A 23,006-nucleotide genomic window follows, 5' to 3' on the forward strand; every position below is an offset into this window, starting at 1 on the left:
GAAGGAGGTGGTTTTAGCGAGTAGGAGTCTCACATAACTGTATGGCAGGAGTCAGCAGTAGGTTTTGAACCTTTCCACCTTCCAACGATGAAAAAAAAAAAAAAAAACAAAAAGACCCGAGTCTGCGAAGGACGCATCTGAAGTGGCTGTTGTCGCAAAATGTCACCAGAGTTTATCTGGTACCATGGGAACCGGGATAGCCCTCTGAGAGTATATGTCTCAGGACAATTTCTGGAATACATGTTCTCAACCCAGTTATTTGCGGTTGGCCCCTTATGAGAGTTTCATGGTGGTTGTGGTTGTGCCGATATCGCTGACAGAGCTCCTTGTGGACTCAAGCGTACCCTTTTGTTACGGTAGAGGTATTAGGTAGGCCTCGCATCCACTCGTATGTGCCCCACCAGTACCGCCGTGCTAGTTACCGTGGGACTTTGATTGTGGTCTCCAAATCAATCCGTGAGCTTTGGCCAACATGGCGGGTGCTCACGCATAACCACCAGGACTGTCCATTTTCACGATCGGTATGTTGAAAATGGACAGACAATCCACAGAATTCATCGCCTTTCTATGTATAAACCCTTGTAAACTCTCTGATAGGAACATTTATTGAAGTAGTGAAAGGAAACAATAGTAAGTAGGATTTAATTGCATGATGTAAAGCCATATCCTTTGACGAGACGGTTGGGTTCTGGCATGTGTTTCACCCCTTAATGAGATATAAATGACGATGGACCAAAAATGGAAATTAATCCAGTTATGATAGAAATCATAGGGGGTTATAAATTTAGTTACTATTTTTGCCCTCTCAAAAGCAACACGGTGAAAGGAGCATAAAAGCCAGAGCCCCGCTGAAGAATTTAATTAAAAAACGAAAACCGGAAGCTCGGTGTTCAGAATATTTGATTGGTGGAACGGTCAGCGCAACTGAAGTCGAGGATGCTAAAAACGAATGAAATCGAGAAAAGCAACAGGACCTGACGGCCTCGTATGGGGGCTTTGGAAATCGAAGAGCTGGGACCCAATACTGTGGCTTGGTGAATTCTTTGATCGGGTCAGGAAGGTAGAACACTATCTGACTGGCAAGAAAGCACCATAGCTCCAATATGGAAAAAGAAAGGTAATCCAGCAGAATGTTCAGATTACCGTCTGATCTGGTTACTTTCCCTTATCATAAAGATTTTTGACTGTATTTTTAACAACCGTATTTGCGAAATCGCGGAAATAACCATGACTCAAGTCGGATTTGTCAAGAACAGCGGAACTACTAACGCAACACACGCTGCGCGGTTACTCATGGAGCAACATCGTGAGAAACATCGCCCTCTTTACAATGCATTTATGGGTCTAGAGAAAGCGTCTGACCCTGCGTTGAGTTCAATTGCTCTACCACGATCCGAAAAGTAAAGTTCGAAATGTGGCGGGTGTATTAAAACCGCTTCGTGTTTCTGTTAATGTTCATCAAGGAAGCGCCTCCTCACCACTCCCCTCTGCTCTTGTTTTGGACACTGTCGCACGGGACATCCAACGTCCAGTGCTCTATGCACTGCTTTATGCAGCCTATCTAATAGCAAAAATTATCTCGAGCAACTTGTCCAAAAATGGAATGATCGCCCCATGCAACACGGTCTTAGATTAAATCTGAATAAAACTGAATTTTTGTCGGGCGATCCCCATGAAACAGGCACAATCACTGTCAGCAGGAGTGACCTGCCCAGAACTGAGGGATTTAAATATCTCGGGCCAATGCTATCAGGCAAAGGAGGATTGCGTCATAAGGTTGCTTAATGCATTAGCACAACCTGGATGAAGTGGCGTTCCACAACGATCGACATATCAACGAACGTCTCAAATGTAAAATGTATCGCAATGTCGTCCGTCCTATCGGTCTCTATGGTTATGAGTGTTGGCCCACTATAAAAGACAATGAACGGCGTCTTGCGGTAATAGAGACGAAAATGTTGCGTTGGACTAGTGGTTTGACATGTTTTGATCACATCTGAAATGAGGTTATCCACGATCGATATAGGGTTGCACCGATCATGGAAAAATTACGAAAGAGATATCTTCGATAGTATGGCCAAACGAGAATTCACTTGCCAAAATTGGTCTGAACATCGAAGTCGAAGTTAAGCGACCAAAAGGCCGGCCGAAACTACGGTGGCGTGATACACTGGATGGAGATTTAGAAGCCTCGCAATTTCATCCAGATCAGGCTTTTAATAGAACCAAATGACAAAACCGATCACGACGAGCCGACCCTGCTTGTGGGCGGGACAAAGGCTGAAGAAAAAGAAGATAAAGATTAACAAGTTACGCCGAACGCTCTGGACGCCCTGTTGAAGTTATTACTCAAGAAATCATTGCTAAAATCCATGATGGATGATAGAAGAGTGAAGGTGCGTAAGATTGCTAGTTTTGTAGACATCTCGAATGAATGGGTATATAATTTTTGGCGTACACATTTGGACATGAAAAGCTAACCGCAAGATGGGTGCCGCGATTGCTCACGCTTGACCAAAAACGAAATGGTGTGAGGTATTGCAAAGACGACTTGCAGCTGTTCCTGAAGAATCCGCAAGACTTTAAGCATTGTTTCGAAAACGTACCAAGTCACGGCTCAGCAGTTGTGGTCGCAAAATTAATAGAAATAGGGCTCCAACTGGTTTCCCATATTCTCCAGATTTGACTCCCTTGGACCACTATTTGTTCCCCGATTAGAAGAAATGGCTGGCGGGAAAAGATTTTATTCAAACGAGGAGATGATTGCAGAAAGAAATGGCTATTTTTCTGACTTGGACAAATCCTATTATTCGGAAGGGATCAACAAACTAGATCAGCTTTGGACGAAGTGTACCCCCAAACAATTAAGTAGTTTTTATTTTTGCACAGACTCGTCTTTTGACCCTCGTATAGTGGTAACTTGGGGATTTTTTCCCGTAGCGACAGCATAGTGCTCTAACCACTAAGCAATCCAGACACATATGTCAGTGATGCATCGATGAAAGTTATAGGATCCTGCAAACCTTTCTCTATTGGAGTTGTTGATCATAAAAAATCGGTTCCCAGATCATAAGAAAAAATCTTACGCCAACTACCAACATCAGTCCCACGACAGATTCGGGTCTATTGGCACTAGGCCAACCAGAACACAAAAGCATAGTGCTGCAGGAGGAGGAGACCCAGAACGTCCAGGCAACATTGCAGGAATTTTTACACAAATTGGAGAAAACGACAATTTTGAGGATCCTCAAAGCAAGGGTCATATGCACGTTTAGCTAAAGACCATTCCCGTTAATTCAGTCCCTATCTGAAGCGTGATTATCGTTTCCAGAGCAGAGTGAATTCGACATTTACACATTGGTAGCTCACAAATTTCTACTTCTTTCAGTTGCCCTTTCTGACGAGCATGGAATAACACACTTCAAGGCCTAGATCCAATATGGATTGTTGCGCCAACGATTATTATTATTATGGAATATTTTCGAGTGTTTTTTAAACACATCAACTGAAAAAAAAATTCACTGACGGTTTCGTTCAGGGCAGAAGCAAGCCATCCGAAGCTGCCCTGGGAGCAGTGTGATCGACGCAGGATTCCCAGCACCCTCAGCAAAAAATTCACTTCGGTCTGGTTTAGGTTTGAAATTACGACGGATTTCGCTTCAACATATTCGCATTCATGTCGTGTTTGCGATTATATATAAATGGAACGATTATCACCTGTCGGTACCGTATGGGTAATAAATAAGTTCCCAATTCCGATAATTAGAATTGCGCTAAGCGTCAGCGTGGGAAATGAATTCTCCGATCTCTTTGCGGTAACATCTGGAGTACCGCAAGGATTCATTTCTGGACCCACGTTTTGCAATCTTCACGGCTGACGTCCCAACTGTACCTAGGTTCTAGAGGAATCCATAGGAAAGCTAAACGCTTAAAAATGAAGATCGGAAACACAATAGTGAGCAGATCCCAGTCCATAAAATACTTAGGAATTAAACTTCACGAACTCCTTGAATTCACTATCGATAAGGCACGCGGTACAATCAGTAGGATCTATTTTCTTCTTCGATGGAAAGTAGGACTCAGCAACAAGGCCAAACTGATTCTTTCTAAGACACCGATCAGGCCCATAAACTGCTATGGAGCGCCCACGTGGATCACTTGCTCTATTAAAACCATGTCCAAATGTGGGGAATTCGAACGCCGGATTTAAATATACTGCACTGGTCTTTCCTACGATTGGAAAACCAAGAAGGTTGGAAGAAACCCCGATGTTTACCGGCGAGTCAAAATTAAACCACTTCGAGAACCCAATTCGACATCTCTACCGACAGGGTGAAACCACCCCATTGGCCCCATACTTAAGGCCCTGCCAAATCGTGAGTACAACATTAAAACCCAAAATCCTCACTCACTAAACTCAGTAGAGGCGCCCAACGTGGGGGGGCCATTTGTAATGTAAGAGTGGAAATAGAAGGATCAGGTCGATCATCCTAAGTGGCCGACAACGACCTAGAGGGCAGAGCTATCCCAAAAATCTTAACAAATTGGCTAAGTTGACCGTGAAGGTCCGCCCGCAAAGATTGAAGCTCCATCAAAGTGCTCGGTCGACACGTTCTTGCACGCCTCTGTGCTAGCCAGGATAGCTGTTTCACATAAAGGTAGGGAAGGACACTCCTCAGAAGCTCGGACGGCAATACCTTTCAGCTTATAGCCGCAAAGGCCCGTAGATCCAGAGGCTTCTGGGAGGCAATCACCTACGAGACGTTAAATCTCAAGACAAACACGACAAACGACTAGCTCTTATGGTATTCTACCAAGGATAGGACAGGAAACTCTACGTTACAAGGTGGGAAAGGAAATTGAGGCTTAGGAACACTTGCTTCCGGGGAAAAGGCGTGAAACCTAAAACTAGAAATCTGAAAGCAAGTGTACGTGGAGCCTAGTCGGGAACAATATTGAGAATCTATTGATTCTCTATCCGACACCACCAAACGAAGTTGTGAGCCGGAATAGGCTATCTTCCACTTGATTCAGAAAACTAGGCCTGAATCCAGAAAATGTTGAGCCCCACGTTGGGCGCCATTTGTAATGTAGGCCACTGTTCGAGAAAATAAAGATAAACATAAAAACCTGTCGATACTTTCGGTCACGCTGCTCTCAGGCCAGAAGTGAGGCAGCGTCTGATGAGTTGCCTCTGCCTTCGGCAAACCGTCAGTCCACTTTTTGGAAAAACTTTAACACAAAAAAAAGTAATCTGTGGATCACAAGAAAAGAAGTAAGTTGCTTCCCAAGTAGCCCGATCCATCATCAAGTGGGTCCTCAGCATCCTCAAAGAAAAAACATCAACTGAGTTGCTTACTCAAAAATTGCCAGGAGCCATTAGAAGTAACAGCATGGGATGCATCCAAAAAAGCATATAAATCTCGGATTCAGGACTCCCTGCGTCCTCAACATATAAATCTATTTCAATAAACTTTCATAAGCAGAATTCATTGATTCTGTCAGTGTTATAACTAACTTTTATTTTTGAGTTGCGAAACCGATTATCTGTATGAATTACAGGACGGACTTGCGATTTGAAAGTATAAAAATTTCCAATAGCAGCAATCATAATAGAAAAAAACCGCAAAAATTATCGAACCCCATAGAAAGTATTGGTGGTCAAAGGGTAGTATAGGTCCCAGGGCGAAACGTGGATTGGTACCCACGATGGAGCATAAAACCTGGAAAATGCCTGCTGAACCAATACCAACAGCTCTACTACCAAACCCTATCTCCACCTCCACGTGGTGACCGCTGGGAGCTCTTTCTTAACGAAAAGTTGCAGACGAAGAAGGATGAAGGCGAGTCTCCCGCGCCTAAAAACGGGACAAATTGTACCAACTGGTCCTCCAGGTTGGGGGTTGGGTAGGGCTGACAACCCTACACGGAAAACAACTTGTTACGAAGCCACAACAGGAGCCTCGGACCGGACGAACTTTAAAACGACGGACCCGGCAACGACAACGGATCACCGATTTGCGCATTTTCTCATGGAACGTGCGCTCCCTGTACAGAGATGAAGCTGATGAGCAGCTAGCCGATACCCTGTCCCAATATGGGGCTGATATAACAGCGTTACAAGGGATGCGATGGACAGGGACCGGTTTCCTGGAGAAGAGCCACTACACCATATATTATAGCGGTCATCCAGTAAACCATGTGCTCGGAGTAGGTTTCTTAGTCAGCCAAAAAATGAAACCTGCTGTTATCGGCTTTGAAAGTATAAGCGAACGGCTATGCACTCTGCGCTTGCGAGGCAAGTTTAGAAATATAAGCCTCATAAACGTTCACGCCCCTACAGAGGAGACTGCAGAATCGGAGAAGGATACCTTCTACGAGGCAGTAGAAAGAACCCTCGAAGCCTGTCCCAGATATGATATCAAAATCATACTTGGGGATTTTAACAGTCAAGTAGGGAAGGAGCCCGTATTCAGGCGATACGTTGGCTCCCATAGCTTACACGAAAACACAAATGATAACGGACTGCGGATAATTCAATTAGCAGGGTCACACGAGATGGTTGTTGGAAGTACCTGGTTTGCGCGGAAAGCGGTCCACAAACATACATGGGCCTCTCCAGACGGGACCACTTTCAACCAAATTGACCACGTGTTGATCGAACGCCGCCACCTCTCAGCCTTGATGAATGTCAGAACATATAGGGGGCCAATATAGACTCGGATCACTATCTCGTTGGCATGGTGTTCCGAGTTCGAATAACAATACCACCTAGAACCCCCTCTGACAATCAGGCGAGAGTGAACACTGAAGCCATCCACAACACAACCCTCCGCGACACCTATAAGAGGGAAATGGATGCCGTAATAACCGCAGTCAACAGAGGAACTGGAGATGAAGCTTCAACAAATGATCTTCACAATCACCTGAAGAACGTTATCATGGATACGGCCACAAGCATACTTGGCCCCAGCCGCAAAAGGAGTCTGAACGGCTGGGGTGACGATGAATGTAAGCTAGCAACGGAACGGAAGAACGCCGCATACCGAGTAATGTTGCATTCTCAAAGAACGCGGGCACGTGCAGAGACTTATCACGAACTCCGTCGAGCGGAGAAGCGACTTCACAGACGGAAAAAGGAAGCCTGGGAGAACCAACAAGTCTGTGAACTAGAAAAGTACAGGGAGCAACCGCACCAGGCGCGCAAGTTTTACCAACAAGTCAGCAGGATGAAGCCTTATACACCTCGATGCTCATCCTGCCGAGACAAAGAGGCTTCACTCCAGGCAAATCAGCAACAGATCAGATTTTCTCTGTGCGGCAAGCGATGGAAAAACTGTTGGAATATGGACAACAGTTGCACCATCTATTCATCGACTTTAAAGCCGCCTATGATAGCATAGCCAGGATAAAACTGTACACGGCCATGAGAGAATTCGGTATCCCGACGAAATTAATAAGACTGACTAGGCTGACCCTGACTAATGTGCGAGGCCAGATAAAAGCAGCAGGATCACTCTCAAGACCATTCGACATCAACAACGGTCTACGACAAGGGTATGCCCTATCATGCGTCCTCTTTACCCTGGCCATCAAGAAAGTGATCCGTGATGCTAAGGTAAATGCAAGAGGTACCATCCTGGATGAAGTGGCGTTCCACAACTGGAGTTCTTTGTGATCGACGTATCAACGAACGTCTCAAATCTAAAATTTACTGCAATGTCGTCCGTCCAGTCGCTCTCTATGGTTCTGAGTGTTGGCCGACCATAAAAGACAATGAACGGCGTCTTGCGGTAATGGAGATGAAGATGCTACGTTGGACTAGTGGCGTCACACGTTTAGATTACATCCGAAATGAGGATATCCGCGATCGTTATGGGGTTGCACCGATCGTGGAAAAGTTGCGAGAGAGGCGTCTTCGATGGTATGGTCACGCAATTCGTGCAAACGAAAATTCACTTGCCAAGATTGGTCTGAACATCGAAGTCGATGGTAAACGACCAAAAGGCAGACCTAAGCAACGGTGGCTTGATACGCTGGATGGGGATTTGAAAGCCTCAAGATTGCACCCAGATCAGGCATTCGATAGAGCCAAATGGCGAAGCCGATCACGACGAGCCGACCCCGCTTGTGAACGGGACAAAGGCTGAAGAAAAAGAAGAATTACAGAACGGACTTATCGATTCAAAACTGTAACAATTTCCAATAGCAGCAACCATAATAGAAAAAAAACGCAAAAATTATCGAACCCCATAGAAAGTATTCATTAGTATCTAAACATTGAAAACGAAAGATAATACCATTCCCGATTTTTTGAAAGCAATCGAATTATCACGGTAAACACAAATAGAAAGTCACGATACTGTAATCACTTGACTCGGTAATTTCCTACACTCATAAGTAGACCTTCAACACGTACTTATCGTAATTACAAAACCATGACAATTACTAACAAATGTACAGATAAATTCTACGAGAAAAATATTATCATGTGTGAACTGAATGTCGGACAAATAAAGCGTAAATCGAGCCACCGATTGCTACTGATAACACGTGGGAAAGCAAAATAAGAAACAGCGGCCAAGAGAATACGACACTCATTTCAGTATTCCGCGCTGCCGGTCTTATCCACTCAACCGAATTACCCAGTGGTCAGTTGGACTCAATAGCTCCGAGAATAGATTCCAAAGAGGCTTAAGATAGGAGACCCCTCTTAAGCTACCTTGAACTGATAACGATAACTGAACTGGTGATATAATAGTTCGAGGTATTTATGGAGGTGCGATAACGCAAGAGAAGCACATTTGTAATCCGTTCTCACCAAAATTTTATTCTGACCTTTTTAATATAAAAAATTGTAATAACTAAACAATTAATGAACATGTAAGTGGTAAGAATGAGCAGACTGTTCCCTGTATCCACTGCGGTCGTATCGAGGCTCATGTTCACCATACCCGTTAGAACGTTCGCCATCAGAAAGAAAAACAATCCGTTGTAGTTGATGCTCTGCATGATTAAGGGTACATAGAGCCAATGCTGATCCCTGCCCTTGTGTTGCGCCATTATCGCTGCGAGTAGTTCCATCAGCATAAAGAAAACCGACATCGTCGTAGAAATGCACAGCATCCACATAACATAACCCAAGTTACAGATTCTCCGTGAAACTCCAAAATGCGAGTTAATATAGAAAACTACGGGCCATAAAACCGCCGACATAAATGCGAATACTAAGATTTTATTGAGCAACTCTCGAACGGTGATGCTATCCTTATTTGGACGCAGGAGGTACCCGAGGTACATAGCAGCCAGCTGAAGCGCTACAAATCCAGGAGTTGAGACGATTCCTTCGCGGTTAGCAGTGAGAAGGCTTTTTCGGCCGGTCCTGGAACTAATAACAAACTCCGCTAGTCCAAACTGAAGACCGAACTCGTGGATCCCCAAAATGGCAATTGCAAGGTAAGCTAGATGCTTTGGATGCGGAACTAAGCTTGCGAATAATGTTGCAATTAGTTTAGCGAAACCAAGGGTGAGGAAAGCATTCCAGTGCTCGCCGTATTCAGTCACGGCTTGGTTGTAATGAATTTGTTTAATGACCACCGCTCGCCCGATTCCCAATGCCATGAACGGGAAGACATTCCAGAGAAGACGCAACAGGTTTCTCGTCGATTTAAAATGGCCCATTGGTGGCTTATTACACACCACTGCGATGCTGCAAACAAACAATCCAATCCCGACGTCCATTAGGCTGAATCCATACTTGTGCGTTTTGAAGGAATAATCCGGAAATACCTTGAAATCAACGGCGAGAATACAGACAACTGTAATCAAAAGCACTGTTGACCGGAAAATCGTCACATATCCAGGTTGCTTTGATGTGATCTCTACCAGACTCGTTTTCATCCGTATTCGCTTGAGTAAACCCACTTCCCCAGGCGAACCTTGTTCGATATCTTCGCGCTCTAGAGCCCATTTCCTTAAACTAAGCAGCACGGCTGGAACAGTCAGTAATGCAAGTATGCCCAAAACACTAGAAATATGGTCACTTAGAACAGTAACATTGAAAACCACCGTGAACACTAGAATAATAATTTCGGTTAGAAATCTACGCGCTGCGCTTGGCGCCCGACCATATAAACTTAATAATATGCAGAGAGTAGTTGTGAATACGATTGGGATGATTAACGCGAATACGTAGAGCCCACTGGCTCGGTCATTACGCTTTGAACCCGCACTAACGGCTGCCAGATGTCTCGTCATCGTGCCCTTGGCCAGTAAAATACTTACATTAGGTTGGGATCGCGAGCTTACCACTGGGATCCATATCGCAATGACTTCCCATGATTACCGTCTCCGATAGCTTCTCAACGTGTAAAGTCCTCGGATTCGCAAAGCATTAGAACGAGTCGAAACAATAATGCGTTAACTGCGAACAGGTTGTTATCGAACATCGAAGCTAATTCGTTTCTTTATCTTTATTTAGATTCGAGCACAAATCGAATTGCTATCGGCAGTCGGGTTGATAACGCGGTGCTGAAAGATTTTGGCTTCCCCGCTCGAAGTGACGAGCGCTTGAAGACCAGGAGCGAAAAGTGAAAACACAAATTTCAGAGTTGAGTCACCAGAATTTAATTTTAATCTGGATTTTGTATAAAATCGTTACAACTAAACAATTAATGAGCATGTAAATCATTAAAATCCATAAACTGTGCAGAGTGTCGGTCTTGCTGGTGGCGATGGTCATGTTGACCATTCCCGTGAGGACGTTTGCTAGCAGGAAGAAAAACAATCCGTTGTAGTTGATGCTCCGCATGATGAGTGGAACATAAGACTCGCTGCGATCCTTGGCTTTGCAATGACACAAGATTGTGCAGAACAGTTCGATTAGCATCGAAAAGACGATCAAAGACACAAGGATTGCAAGGATCCAGACCACGTAGCCCAAGTTGCAAATCCTCCGTGATATTGCGAACATTGCATTGACTTGAAGACACATCGGCCATAAAGACGCCGACATCAGTGCAAAAACCGAAGCTTTACGGAGAAATTCCTTCGCCGTGATAGTCTTCGAAGCGGAACTAATCAAAGTTCCTATATACATAACAGACAAATATAGCCCCACGAAACCCGGAATTGAGACGATTCCCTCACGGTTTGCTGCTAGAAAATTGTCCCGTGGAATCGTGGGACTCATAACATATCCTGCTACTTTGTATTGCAGCCCAGCCTCGTGCAATCCCAGAATTAGCACGGCCACGTACAACAGATGCTGTTCACGAGGAACTGTGCCTGCGAGCAGCGTTGCAAACAGCTTGGTAGCTCCGAGCGTCAGAAAAGCATTCCAGTTCTTTCCGTACTCAGTAACGCCCTGGTGATAGTCTAACTGTTCAATTACCAGCGCTCGTCCCACGCCTAAGACGATATAAGGTGAAATGCCTACGAACAAACGAAACAAGTTCCTTCGTGACCTGAAATAGCCCGCCGGCGGTTTTTTGGCCACGATCGCGGTACTGCACACGAACAGCCCGATGCCGACATCCATCAAACTACATCCGTACGTCTCGGTCTTGAAGGAATAACCCGGAAATATTTTGAAGTCCACTGCAAGGATGCAAACGGCCGTGACTAGAAAAATCATTGAGCGGATGACCGTCACATAGCCAGGTTGTTGTGCGGGAATCTCTAAGTTGCTTGTTATAGAATGGATCCCCCGGAACGTACCTTTGCAGTCCAATAGACGATCATCGTGTCCGGATGAACCGCACTGAGTGTCGTGCGCTACTGCACATTTATGCAGATTCACCAGAACCAACGGAACGGTCAGAAGCACCAACAAGCACAAAACTTCCACAATGAAGTCGCTTAGAATAGTAACGTTAAAAACTATGGTGTAAAACAATACAATGAATTCTGTTAAAAATCTAGACACTGTCCCGGGCACACGACTGTGCAAATTCAACAGGAATGTGAGGAGCATCGTGAGCAAGTTGGGGACTATCAACGCAAACACGTAGGCAGCAGACGTGCCCTCAGCGTCTTTTTCAATTTGGTCATACAAAGTTATATTCTCTACCATTTTTCGAATTTGTCGATCACCTGTAAGTAAACATGGAATCATTTATTAACAATTATTTGTAACCACCTTTGGGGGACTTCCTACCCGCTAAACTGAACTCGGCTTTTTGCCTTTACCACACTTTTAACACTCTCAAAACATCTTTTAAAAAATACTTAATAACTAGAATTTTATACGTTGAACAAACAAGTTCTTGTCCTGTCCAATTATTCATACATCTTTGGGATAAAACTTTTCGATATAAAACCAGAGAAAATTCAAAACAACTTCCTGAGGCACTTGACAGCCGATCAGCTGCGTTCAGATGTTGCTGACTTCAAGGCTAAAGATGTCAGCACAATTTGTTTAAAAGCGAATCTAGTACAATCGTGGAAGTGCTAGGTCACGTTGAGTTGAGTTGTCGTTGGGTGAACGTTTGGATTTAATATCTTTGAAATCTGTATTTTTCCCTGCAACATTGAAATGAAATACGCCTACGTATATATATAATTAATTTGATTTGCTGTAATAAACATTATTTCGATTTAATAATATTGAAAGGGGACGCAAAGTAGAAGCACTTTTCCCCGCGTTCGGGGAAGTCCCGAATGGAAATGCCCAACAAAAATTTTTTATAAACCGTTTTTTATTTTCCCCAGAATACATATTCTCGTTTAATATTATATATTTGTTGGCAATGTATTACATACTAGTTCCGCGAAAAAGGAGGTCGATTATTAAACAAAGTACGTCGTAAGTACAGTGCAAGGATTCGCGTTTGACTCCTAAGACGCTACTATTGAAGAGGCTAAGAGCGTGCGGAGTAGGCGGCGCCCCACCTATTTCCTACCCAATGAAGGAGTGAAAATGTGACTCCTTTTAAGGGCCGCGAAGCTTTGTCGTGTTGTCGAAGAGCCGGTGGAGGCAAATGTAGATCCAAAGTTTGCAGATTAGTAGACAGAGGTTACGACTGCTGAGGTGACTGGGTCTACAGTCTACGGTAGCTGAGATGGTGGAATCTGTGAGAATGTGGCGCCTGCCGACTCGAGATAAATAGGGTTCAGGTGGTCCGTAGAGAGGGTCTTTGCGAACCCGTTAACATCTACGAGGAACGTTCGGGCGTCAAACCGTTTTATCATTTGATTCGAGCTTATCTCACGCTTAAAACTAAAGAAGGAGACAGAGTCAAGGAACCCAAGCTATAAGGCGTTGTAGGACGGGCATAGCCTCGGGATCGAGGAGTAAAAGTAAATCTTGAGCCCTGCTAATAGTGCTTCCAAAATGTCCGCACTGCGTGTATTATGAGAATCGGTGCGGAAAATAATATCCGAGTTGGCATAGCAATCCATCAGGCAATTGCAGAGTTTGGAAAAAGTACACATATCAAGGAAGATGAGGCGTTGTTGCAGGGAGGGGGGATTGAGGGTGGGGAGTAGTGACGGATAGTCAACCCGTGGAAGGTTCTTTTTGTAAAAGAGGGTCCGGGTGAATTTTAAGAGCACGACACTCGCGGATGTGGAAAGGGACCAGACTACACAGCAAAATTTGAAGATGTTTCTGACTAAGGAGTTGAAGAGTGTTAAGAAGCCTGAATTGGGGCAAAGTCGGAGCAGGAATGTAGCATAAAACCAGACATTTTGGAAGCTCTATTGATGATGTCAACGAACTAGGTTCTTGGAAAGAGGTGAATAGTGAAAGAGGTTGCCCACTAAGGGAATAGGAAAAGAATGTGGAGGAGGGTTTAAACGAATAGCACATCTAGTTTAATTTGCTGACATTCAGTGTCAGCGTTTTGACCGAATACAAACAAACCAGATTATTAAGGTTGGACTGAAAGAGATCACACACATCCAGCGGCGACGAAACAAAGGCAAATAATTGAAGATCCTCTAAAGCAAATGCGAGCAGGTGAGGATGGAGGGGAGTTCATTGATAAAATCAGAAAGAATAGGGTTCCAAGTATAGAGCCTTGGGGAACACCAGGGAGAGGAGAAAAGAAATGAGGTGAGTAACCGTGAAAAAAAACTCTGCAGGAACGGTATGCGAGATAGCAGAGAAGCCAGGAGATGATTGAGGGAAGGAAGTTGAGTAGAAAGGGTTTAGAGAACGAAATCATGCTGCTCTTTGGCAATGAGGTGACCGAAGTGCACGGTCAACCAGTCGTTGACGTATCTTTCGAGGATTTTAGAGAAAGAGGAGAGCAAAGAGATGGGCCGGTAGTTCAGCAAGAGAAGGGTCTCCGCTCTTGAGGATAGGGATGATAAGGGCCTTTTTATGGAGATAGAGAAAATAGCATTCTTCTAGACCTTTGTTCTAGGTATACACATGGGAAGAGAAATGTCTTTTCTGCAGTCAAGAGATATTAGGCCCAAGATTACCAATGAGGGACTAAGCCAAGGAAGGCGTAAGGAGAGGAATGACCAGAGATTCGGAGCAAGAGTCTTGAAATTACCAAAATGCATGCATACATTGCTTAGCCCAGCGCAAGACATCCTTGTAGAGACTTGGCTAAAAGAACCTAAGCTTGACGTGCTTGGCTGTGCCCTGGCCGCTGGAGTGTGTCAATTGGTGAACGGTGTTAAAAGCCAGGCTGCGAAGTGAAACTGGTAAATACGGTTTAATCATCCTGTTAAACTCCATGTAGTAGGCCACATGGTCATTTAACTAGAGTCGGTGAAACTTGTGACGACTAACAATGAGGTGCGGCAGTTACTCCTCTTTCGTCTGCGCCTCGCTGATAGCACCAGAACTGAGTGTGCTGGACATAGAGACCAATTCCTCGCGAGATAGATCGGTGTGTACTTGAAGCGGGTTTAAAACTGGCCGATGAAATCGAGTTGCCCGGTTTGAGTGGTGAAGCCTTATCGAAGCGCTGCATCAACGTGAAAGTAAACAGGCGATGGTCGGTATATATCAGCAACTGCCGTCACTCCAGGATCCGTTGAATGTACTTTGAACTTCTAGCGGCAGTCGAAAATCTTTGTGAAGGAATCCGGGTCCACTAGAGCGGCATTTTTTTGTCCTTTAAGATGTGGGACCGTATTAGGGCTCTTAAAAGGACACTGATCCTTAAACTATCATATGGATATCTGAAGAGTGGCAGGAAATTCAATTTTCCTTTCATTTCAAATTTCCTTCTGATTTCTGACGAGGCTGTAGCTAGTGCCTGGGGATCTTGAATTATACTCATGTGAGGAACAAATCAAGGGGCCCTGATTAGCTCAAATATCTTCAATATTTTTTGTCTTTTCCTCTTCCGCTAATTTTTCTAAATCCACAGAACGTTCATGTAAGAAAACTCAACTGAAAGGGGAGAACCCATCAAATATCAAACATTACACCAAAGAAGAAATGGAAAAAGAACAAAATGGTAAGCGGTCGTACACCTCATTTGCACGACCTGAAAACTATGCGACCAAATCGCGATTTCGAAGAAGGCTAGAAACTTGCTGAACTTTTCCCCCAACAGAAAAATAGCAACGAAGGTATACTAACTTGTTGACGATTTGATGGATTTCGTGCTTTATTTCTTCCGTTTGATGATACCAAGGAAGTTCTTTGCAACTCGAGATCCATTTGGCTGTTCTTAATAATAATCCAAATTTTTCGCAGCCTGGAGGCGACGCGATTGTATGTCATCTTCTATTTTATTAAGTCAGTCATTCCTCCTTCAACTTATGAATAGCACAATCCCCAGTTATTTCAACCACGGTACCAAGCCAAGCACTGAATACGTCAGAGCAGCAATAAATTAACGAAATTATGTTTATGATTGCCATTGAGCATGCACCGCGACCGGACTACGTCTGCCGCTGATTCTACGTGTTTGCGTGAAAAGGTAAGGAAAAACGACTCAGATACCGACAAAAAGAGTGCTCTAGCGCGCCAACCCAGCACGAAGCGTCCTCATTGAAATGCTGAACCAAGTGACTCGTCAACGTCTTATTCCCAGAGTTCTGACACATACCACCATGCCCAGGGGAACGTCCGAACCGCTTACCAGAGCGTAACAAAAGATGATTTTCGGAATTTTAAAAAGTTTATTTCTTGTACAAATTTGCCTAAAGCCTACTGGGGGCCAACGTAATCAAGGCAATTCGGAACGAAATCATTTCATGATCAGTAAAAAATCTTAAGTACTTGCTTACATTTAAATGGAATTCTACAGTTAAAATACCATCGTTCGAGACTCGAGTAATTTTCCTACCAAACTAAAATTAGCATCATCACAATTCGTTGTGGCCTCTGTCGGCGTCATCACTATTGCTCCCACTTGGGTCCTCCGATCGCTCGGCGATCATTTTTTTGAATTCTTTATGATTAAGTACATGCTCGGCAGCTTCGCGCACCAACCGTGCAAACTCCTTCTTATCGAATGAATAATTCGTGAACTTGGCATGTGCTCCGCCTTCGGGATGATGGCCCTGGTCCTCAGGGAACACCTTCCTTGAATTTTCCCACGTTAGGTACTTGACACCGCGCAGCCTCGCCAGATCCATGTAGCAGTTGGGATCCTCGCAGTTGTACAGCTCGAAGACAGCTCCCCAGTTGGGCAGGAAGAGTAGGTGAGTGAGCCCGGCCCCGTGCATTCCAATTAGGACGTCAGAGTTCCGAGTGATTTCCAGTTGCCTCATGAAAGGGATGCCTCGACCGAAGGCAACTTTCTGGACTTCGTATTGGGGATTCTGAGCGATTTCCTTGTAGAGTTCATCCTCGTTCAGAACTTGCCGATATTTGGTGCGACGGACTAAGAACGTAATTCGAACCTTTCTAGCGGACTTCCGCGGTTGGATGGGGATTCTGAGGCGATGGAGCATGAATTCAGAGAACGCCTGGAACAAGCCGCTCTTCTCACAGCCACTAATCTAAAACCATAGAACGTAGATGAAGATCCACCTCTAATTTTTCAAGTCAAAACTTACGATTGGAGTATTGTAGTACAATCCGAAGATCATCCGGGGCAGTAGAGGCAGCACGACGTTCTTGAAGCAAACGGTTTTGCCGCTAAACGTCTTCAGGTCCCAGATCGTATTCGTCGTGAATGCCTTGAACGCCGCGGCGAACGCAGACTCGTAAGTGTACGATTCCCAGATGAGGACGTGGACATCAGTATGAAAGGCGAGTGGATGTGATTGATTTACGTGGAGGGAAGCGTACAAATTGAAGAAGTCGCAGAAATGGTGGTACATATTCGAAGTGGCATCGATTTTCATTATGTACGTGGGTTTGTCGACCACCACGTCACATTTGCCACTTTCGATGGGCTGTGATTCGAGCTGTTCGAAGAAGCGCAGCTCAGGGGCCCAGGACTGTAAGGCACTTACGTGCTCCGCTTCGGCTTCGAGGCGCTCCTTGTGGAACTTACAAAACCCGCCAACTTGCCCCGGCTTCAAGACATCCATCCTATAGCGCAACGGTTCTTTCCGCCCAGGCAAATCTGTGAAGTTGAACATGAGATTCCGCCCCCGACAAAAGCGCAGATACTGCGAGCATTCCAGCGACGAGTCATGCGGATAAGTGGGTTCGCACATAAGAGTCATCTCCCGCAGCTGCTGCCTGATGTACCCAAAGTCCGCCTGGTTGTAGAATGTTTCGATCTGCTCGGTTTTGTCCTTGACGTAGCGCAGATTCTTCCCGGGACACCGAGGCTCAGAGAACCGTTTTTCTTGGATGCAATTCCGCTCATGGCCCCAGCAAGCATTCTCGTCGTAACCTTGACTCTGCAGCAGCTTCTTGTATGGGCATTCGTCATCGCTGAGACATCGATCCGCTTGTGCTGGAAAGGCGTTAAAATACTGCGGCAGGTGGTTGTCCGGCAGGTTGACATACGCAAAATCGTCCGACCGCGTGAGGTGATCGGCAAGCGCGACCCAGACGATCACTAACGGAAGCAGTCCTCGCGCGTTTAGCATTTCACTGACATTGACAATTTTCGAGGAACCAGTTTTTGATGAGATGCGGATTCGGTCATGATTTCCCCCCACCGGACGGTAGACTGTTACTTTGAAAACACACACAAAAAATCCAACCAGAAACACCTAATGGTATTAGAGGACACCTGCTGTTATGCGATGTCGGCCGAGTGACGTCGAACAGCTGTTTTGTGTTGTGTCTGGAAAGGGGACGGCCGGAATGGGAATGTAATAGATTATTTGCGGTGATTGGGAAGCAGAATTAATAGGAAGTAAATATTCATTGGAAAGACCGGATAGTGGATACCGAAAGCATACAAAGGGGAAAAAGAAATATTTCTACATTGCGATCCGAAGATTAGCTTCATTTTCATTAAGAAATTATCAAGATAAAACTTTCTAATTCCGACTGAATTATGTGATCATGTATTAATCACGGAACGGTTCCGTACTTTTAATTCGTCTATGAAGGTAATCAACTTTGAAGTCGGCAAGTGGGGGATCCCCGTTTTCGTGGGGATTTTGGAACAAAATTAAAAGTTAAAGATTCTTGAGAAAAGTCCAGGAATATAGATAGCACTCACCACCCTAGCTATGAGCAGTCTGCAAACATGTCGCGGTCCTCCTACGATCGGCATCATTCTTGCCAGAGCCATACTCGTGTTGGATGCTTTTTCGCAAGTATGATTTTTGGGATGCTTAAAATTGATTCCTACAGTAGTGAGCCCAGTACAGAGCCCTGTGGAACATTCGCGGAGACAACATACTCCTTGGGTCCATCTTCGATATTACACCAAAGCATCCGCTCTTACAAGTGGTTATCAGCGAGATAGGTGGGAATACAAAACGTCGGCAGAGGATTTCGCGTAAGGTTCCAATTGCCCAGTTTGGATGCATTTCTCACGTTCATGGTCACCGCCACGCAATATTTACTGGTATAAACCCTTCCGTGAATTGTATTTCCGGGCAACCTTATAACCATTTTGATGACATCAATAATTAATCTGGCTTCATGGAACTCATACTGCGGATGCAGAAAAGATGCCCTCGGACATGCACGCTTCGAACAACTCCACGAACATATCCAATCCTACATTTGACGACTTAAGGCCTTATTCCGTACATCGTCAACACAAGGGGCTTTGCAGTCGGCTATTCCACCGCAGATCTCCAGCAGCGCTTCCCTGGTCACTGACGTCCCATGTAGAAAGTGTCAGTGCCCCCTTCATGTTGGGGAAATAACCCCTGGATTGTTTTTAACAAAATGATTGGTCACGTGATCTGCGGAGATGAACGGCCTCTGAATTATAATGTCACGATTTTATAGACGCTACTTTACGAATTCATGTCCGCTTGCAAACAGAGCTCCTTAAAACATTTCCTCTTACTCCGCTGGATGTCGAGCTTTGCGGACTTCCCATTGACATGCTTTTTTCGCCTTTTCTTGGTCCTACCTATTGCTTGCTGAGCCGTTCGTCTGGCTCGCTGGCAAATCGATCGATGGCTGGCATATTCACCATTCCACCAGTAATTAAATCCTCTAATGAGCATCTCCTAAGCATCAATGCGTCACATGCTTTAGAGGTGTTTTAGGTGGCATGGAGAACTCTATCCGTGGAAATGTCTGTTTTCCTAGACAGGCCTAGCCACACTTCCATGAATGTTTATTCATCCATCACTTTTGCGGACCATTCTGGTGTTGTTTTGGATTTTGGCTTCCGGAGTACGAGTCTTCTGCCCTGTGGTTCCATACTTACTTCAAAGACGATTGCCTAGTGATCACAGTATAACAAATCCTGCTAACTTGCTAGTGACACAGCCCCCGTTCCGGTAAGTGTTTATATTACTTTCGACAACCAGAACTATATCCAACTGGGCGAATGCTTCTAATAAGCACCGCCTCCATGCGTTAGTCCCTTTACTTCCCCACTCGAATTCCCGCGCATTAAAGTCTCCAGTTATCATCTTTGGACCTCGTTTCCTTGCGTCGCGGACAAGATTGTCCAATAGGTATTCGAACTCAGGCAGTTTGAGGCTTGTTGGGGCGTAGCCGCTTATCTTTGACTAAACAAAGCCATTAGCTGCCCGACTCATGCTATATTTTATGGATCGCACACCCATATCGCCGCTCCACCAGTTCAAGTTACACCACCGTCAAGGTTTTAAGTGGTCCCTATTACACTCCTTGGCAGTATGTTCTTTCTAGTCACACCTTCCACATCGATCGGACCGAACGATGCCGCTCGTGCATGCTTTCGCGAATGTCCAAACATTTGAAGGGGGTATTTGAAGCATCTCTTTAGAGAGATCTCCTCCCTTAGTCGGCAAACAACCCATCCAATCCGAACCTTCCCTATGGCCAACAGCTTCTTGCGCTGGCTCCACTGGCAGTCACATTGTAGCCGTTTGAGTACCACCATAAATTTTTCTTCGGCTCACAATAGATGCTTCCCCGAATTCCTCCAACTTGAATTGTTTATTCAAAACAGAGCAGATCTCTTCTCTGCATGTTACCTCAAAAGATCCTTGCGCTGCATATCTCAAGTTTTTGGGAACGTACGACGATGTTCTCCCCAAGAGGATTTATAACTTGGTTACGAAAACCGTTAGTTTTTCCTACACTGGATTTTTCAGTTCAATCATAAGATCTCCTTTCTGGGTCTTCCGGATTTTGCTTCTTTTGGATCTTAGTTGCGGGTCAGATTTCACCTTTTTAGTATCTTTGCACTTCATAGATTTCCTTCACTGTAAATTACAATTGCCTCTGGACGAATTTACACCTTTGGCTTCTTGTTTCTTGTTTTCTTTACAGCCTTAGTCTATTTATCGCTTTTATTTTCTTTTGTTTTCGCTTCGCAAGCCGGCATTCCCACTTTGGGCACATGTTTCACCCTTCTGAGCTTTTACTTCCGTTTTTTGTGCTAATGGTAACGCCTTTTTTCCCTTTTTGGCGCCTATTGATTCCCTGAAACTTCCCCCTCTTGGTCTCGCGCTCTCTTACTTGAGCGAAGGTCGATGGCCTTGTGCTTTCGTGTCACTTGGGTCGCCTGTGACACTGTTGGGGCTGGTATGTTTGGCTTTTCTTTAGGTTCTCTTTTTCCTTCCTGTGACCTATTATAAAACACCCTTATGGCTCTCACCATGTTCTTAATGGCTTAGTGTACGCTGTGTTTCTCCTTCATGAATTCGGCCAGCTCAACTATTTTAGCCCCACACTGCATACAAGGTTGTTCTTCTGGTTCAAGGCAGTGATCTCAGTAAGCCTTGGTCAGACTACTCCTTTATCAGACTCCTTCACCTTTTCCAATTGGTGAGTAATCATGAGCTTTCTCTTTTGCCGTTTTTGGTATTGGTGGAGATCCTAAAATTGATGAGTTTCTCTTGAATGGATCCATTTCCCGCTGCTGGAGTACGTCTTGATCAGATGCGATGGCTGTCAAAATCGCCATTTTTGGCCAACTATCTCCTTTCAGCCCATCATTGTTTGCCTTTTGCAATTGATGTTTTTGGCAGATTCGTGCTTCGTTTGAATACCTCCTTTTGCAAATCTAAAACGCTTGTCGCATTAGATGCCACAGTGGACAAGTTATCCACCACTGAAGCGCTGTGATCGAGGGATATCGATGGCCGGGAGCCCGCTTGTTCACTCCCAAAAACCATGGGTTCTGAGATTCCGAGCCCGTGCATGGTGGCACACTTTTCTACCACCGAGGCACAGCGATCTGTCTCTCCTTCTGTCTGTCTGTCACACGCATTTTTCTCGGAAGCGGTTTTAGCGATTAACACCAAAATTGGTGGAAATGTGGAAACTGTGAACGCTCATGCATACACTGAATTACATCATTCTACCTCGAATTTAAGGGTGCAGAATGGAGGTATAGCTTTTTTACCAAATATAGTCGGACAGAGTATCAATTCGAAGGTCTCGGTTAGTACTTTCCGAAGCCGGTCTTAGTTTTGACATTTGTTGGAAAGGTGGAGAATGCGGGGGGTCGAAAATGACTATTTCTTTCAAGCACATCATACCTGAAGCGTCTAGCTTCCGGCTCCCCAACTTATTTAATTTTCTGTTTGATGTGCTTTTCATTTTGCTTGTGATTCTGTGCGGCATGATGGTTGTGCTAGTTAAAAAAATTTGTTTTATCTTATCAGTATATTTATCAGGTAGCCCCTTGGTTTCTCAATGATAAATCACCTAAACTTAAGGGATTAGTCAAGGTAATGACGTGATCCAAAATTATGTCAAAGAACACAGGATAGAGCTTTAAATTGGGGCGATCAAACGGTAACGCTTTGACAGCGGACATGGGACTGCCTTTTCGAAAGACGGGGCTGCAACCCCGTCGGTCGAACCAAAACCAAGTGGCCGAGGAGAACCTCCATATTGATGGCACCGGGAGACGCTACATCAAATAATCTTAAAATCTTATATAAGTTTTAAGAAGTTGGAGCGATATTTGTTATGGGAGAATGCAATCTAAAAAAAAACAGAAATTTTAATACAGTGCCGGAAAAAATGTATTCGCTCTTCATTCCAAAGCTACAAAGAAGGTATAGCTTTGCAAGTTTATAAGAATTCTTAATTAATTCTTAATTTTCAGTTAAAAACAGTTCGTTATGGATATGCATACCAAAAATCATGTAATTTGGAGAATAGGACAGTAACTCAACAAGAAAACAAAGTAAGTGTTTCATTTATTACATAAATTACTGGAAACAGTATTCACTCTCGTCCAAACTTAGGCAACAAATAGTCCTTTTCGTTCTGCAATGATGTCTGATGGCCAGCAAACGAAAGATACATTTTTCGGGGAATCCCACATAAAAAATTTTGGGACCATATTTTAGATAAGCTGCCGTCAATTAAAAAGCGTAAAGTGAAAGAAACCATTGCGGAAGAGCGACAAATAGTAATAAATCTTCGTAAAAGTGGAAAACTATTCAAAGAAATTGCAAATATAGTTAAAAGAAGTCAAAGTACAGCGAGAAGTGTTTATAATTGGTTTTATGATGCCCAAAGCTTGGAAAGTGATTCGCTGAGT

General features: G+C 44.4%; 3 protein-coding genes across 3 annotated transcripts; all 3 read right to left on the reverse strand.

The window, feature by feature from the left end:
- Positions 1 to 8,817: 8,817 nt before the first annotated feature.
- Positions 8,818 to 10,389, reverse strand: LOC119647055 (uncharacterized protein At4g17910). The gene has a single exon (XM_038047812.1). It carries the CDS (start codon positions 10,255 to 10,257, stop codon positions 8,818 to 8,820), a length of 1,440 nt encoding a protein of 479 aa, XP_037903740.1. The 5' UTR covers positions 10,258 to 10,389.
- Positions 10,390 to 10,606: 217 nt separating this feature from the next.
- On the reverse strand, positions 10,607 to 12,388 carry LOC119646402 (phosphatidylinositol-glycan biosynthesis class W protein-like). Its single transcript, XM_038046847.1, has 2 exons — positions 12,158 to 12,388; positions 10,607 to 12,093 (listed from the first exon to the last, which is right to left on the reverse strand). Exon 2 carries the CDS (start codon positions 12,071 to 12,073, stop codon positions 10,616 to 10,618), a length of 1,458 nt encoding a protein of 485 aa, XP_037902775.1. The 5' UTR covers positions 12,074 to 12,093; positions 12,158 to 12,388; the 3' UTR covers positions 10,607 to 10,615.
- A 3,684-nt stretch (positions 12,389 to 16,072) lies between these two features.
- LOC119661719 (EGF domain-specific O-linked N-acetylglucosamine transferase) lies at positions 16,073 to 18,140 on the reverse strand. The gene is made up of 2 exons (XM_038071173.1): positions 16,975 to 18,140; positions 16,073 to 16,917 (listed from the first exon to the last, which is right to left on the reverse strand). Exons 1-2 carry the CDS (start codon positions 17,962 to 17,964, stop codon positions 16,279 to 16,281), a joined length of 1,629 nt encoding a protein of 542 aa, XP_037927101.1. The 5' UTR covers positions 17,965 to 18,140; the 3' UTR covers positions 16,073 to 16,278.
- Between the last annotated feature and the right edge of the window lie 4,866 nt (positions 18,141 to 23,006).

Source organism: Hermetia illucens, chromosome 1 (genome assembly GCF_905115235.1).
Source record: "Hermetia illucens chromosome 1, iHerIll2.2.curated.20191125, whole genome shotgun sequence".
Classification (NCBI taxonomy): Eukaryota; Metazoa; Arthropoda; class Insecta; order Diptera; family Stratiomyidae; genus Hermetia; species Hermetia illucens.

Coding starts and splice junctions, on each gene's coding strand:
- LOC119647055 (XM_038047812.1), bottom strand. CDS start 10,257: ATGACGAGACATCTGGCAGCCGTTAGTGCGGGTTCAAAGCGTAATGAC.
- LOC119661719 (XM_038071173.1), bottom strand. CDS start 17,964: ATGCTAAACGCGCGAGGACTGCTTCCGTTAGTGATCGTCTGGGTCGCG. Junction 16,918..16,974: donor TGTACTACAATACTCCAATC/GTAAGTTTTGAC, acceptor CTATGGTTTTAG/ATTAGTGGCTGTGAGAAGAG.
- LOC119646402 (XM_038046847.1), bottom strand. CDS start 12,073: ATGGTAGAGAATATAACTTTGTATGACCAAATTGAAAAAGACGCTGAG.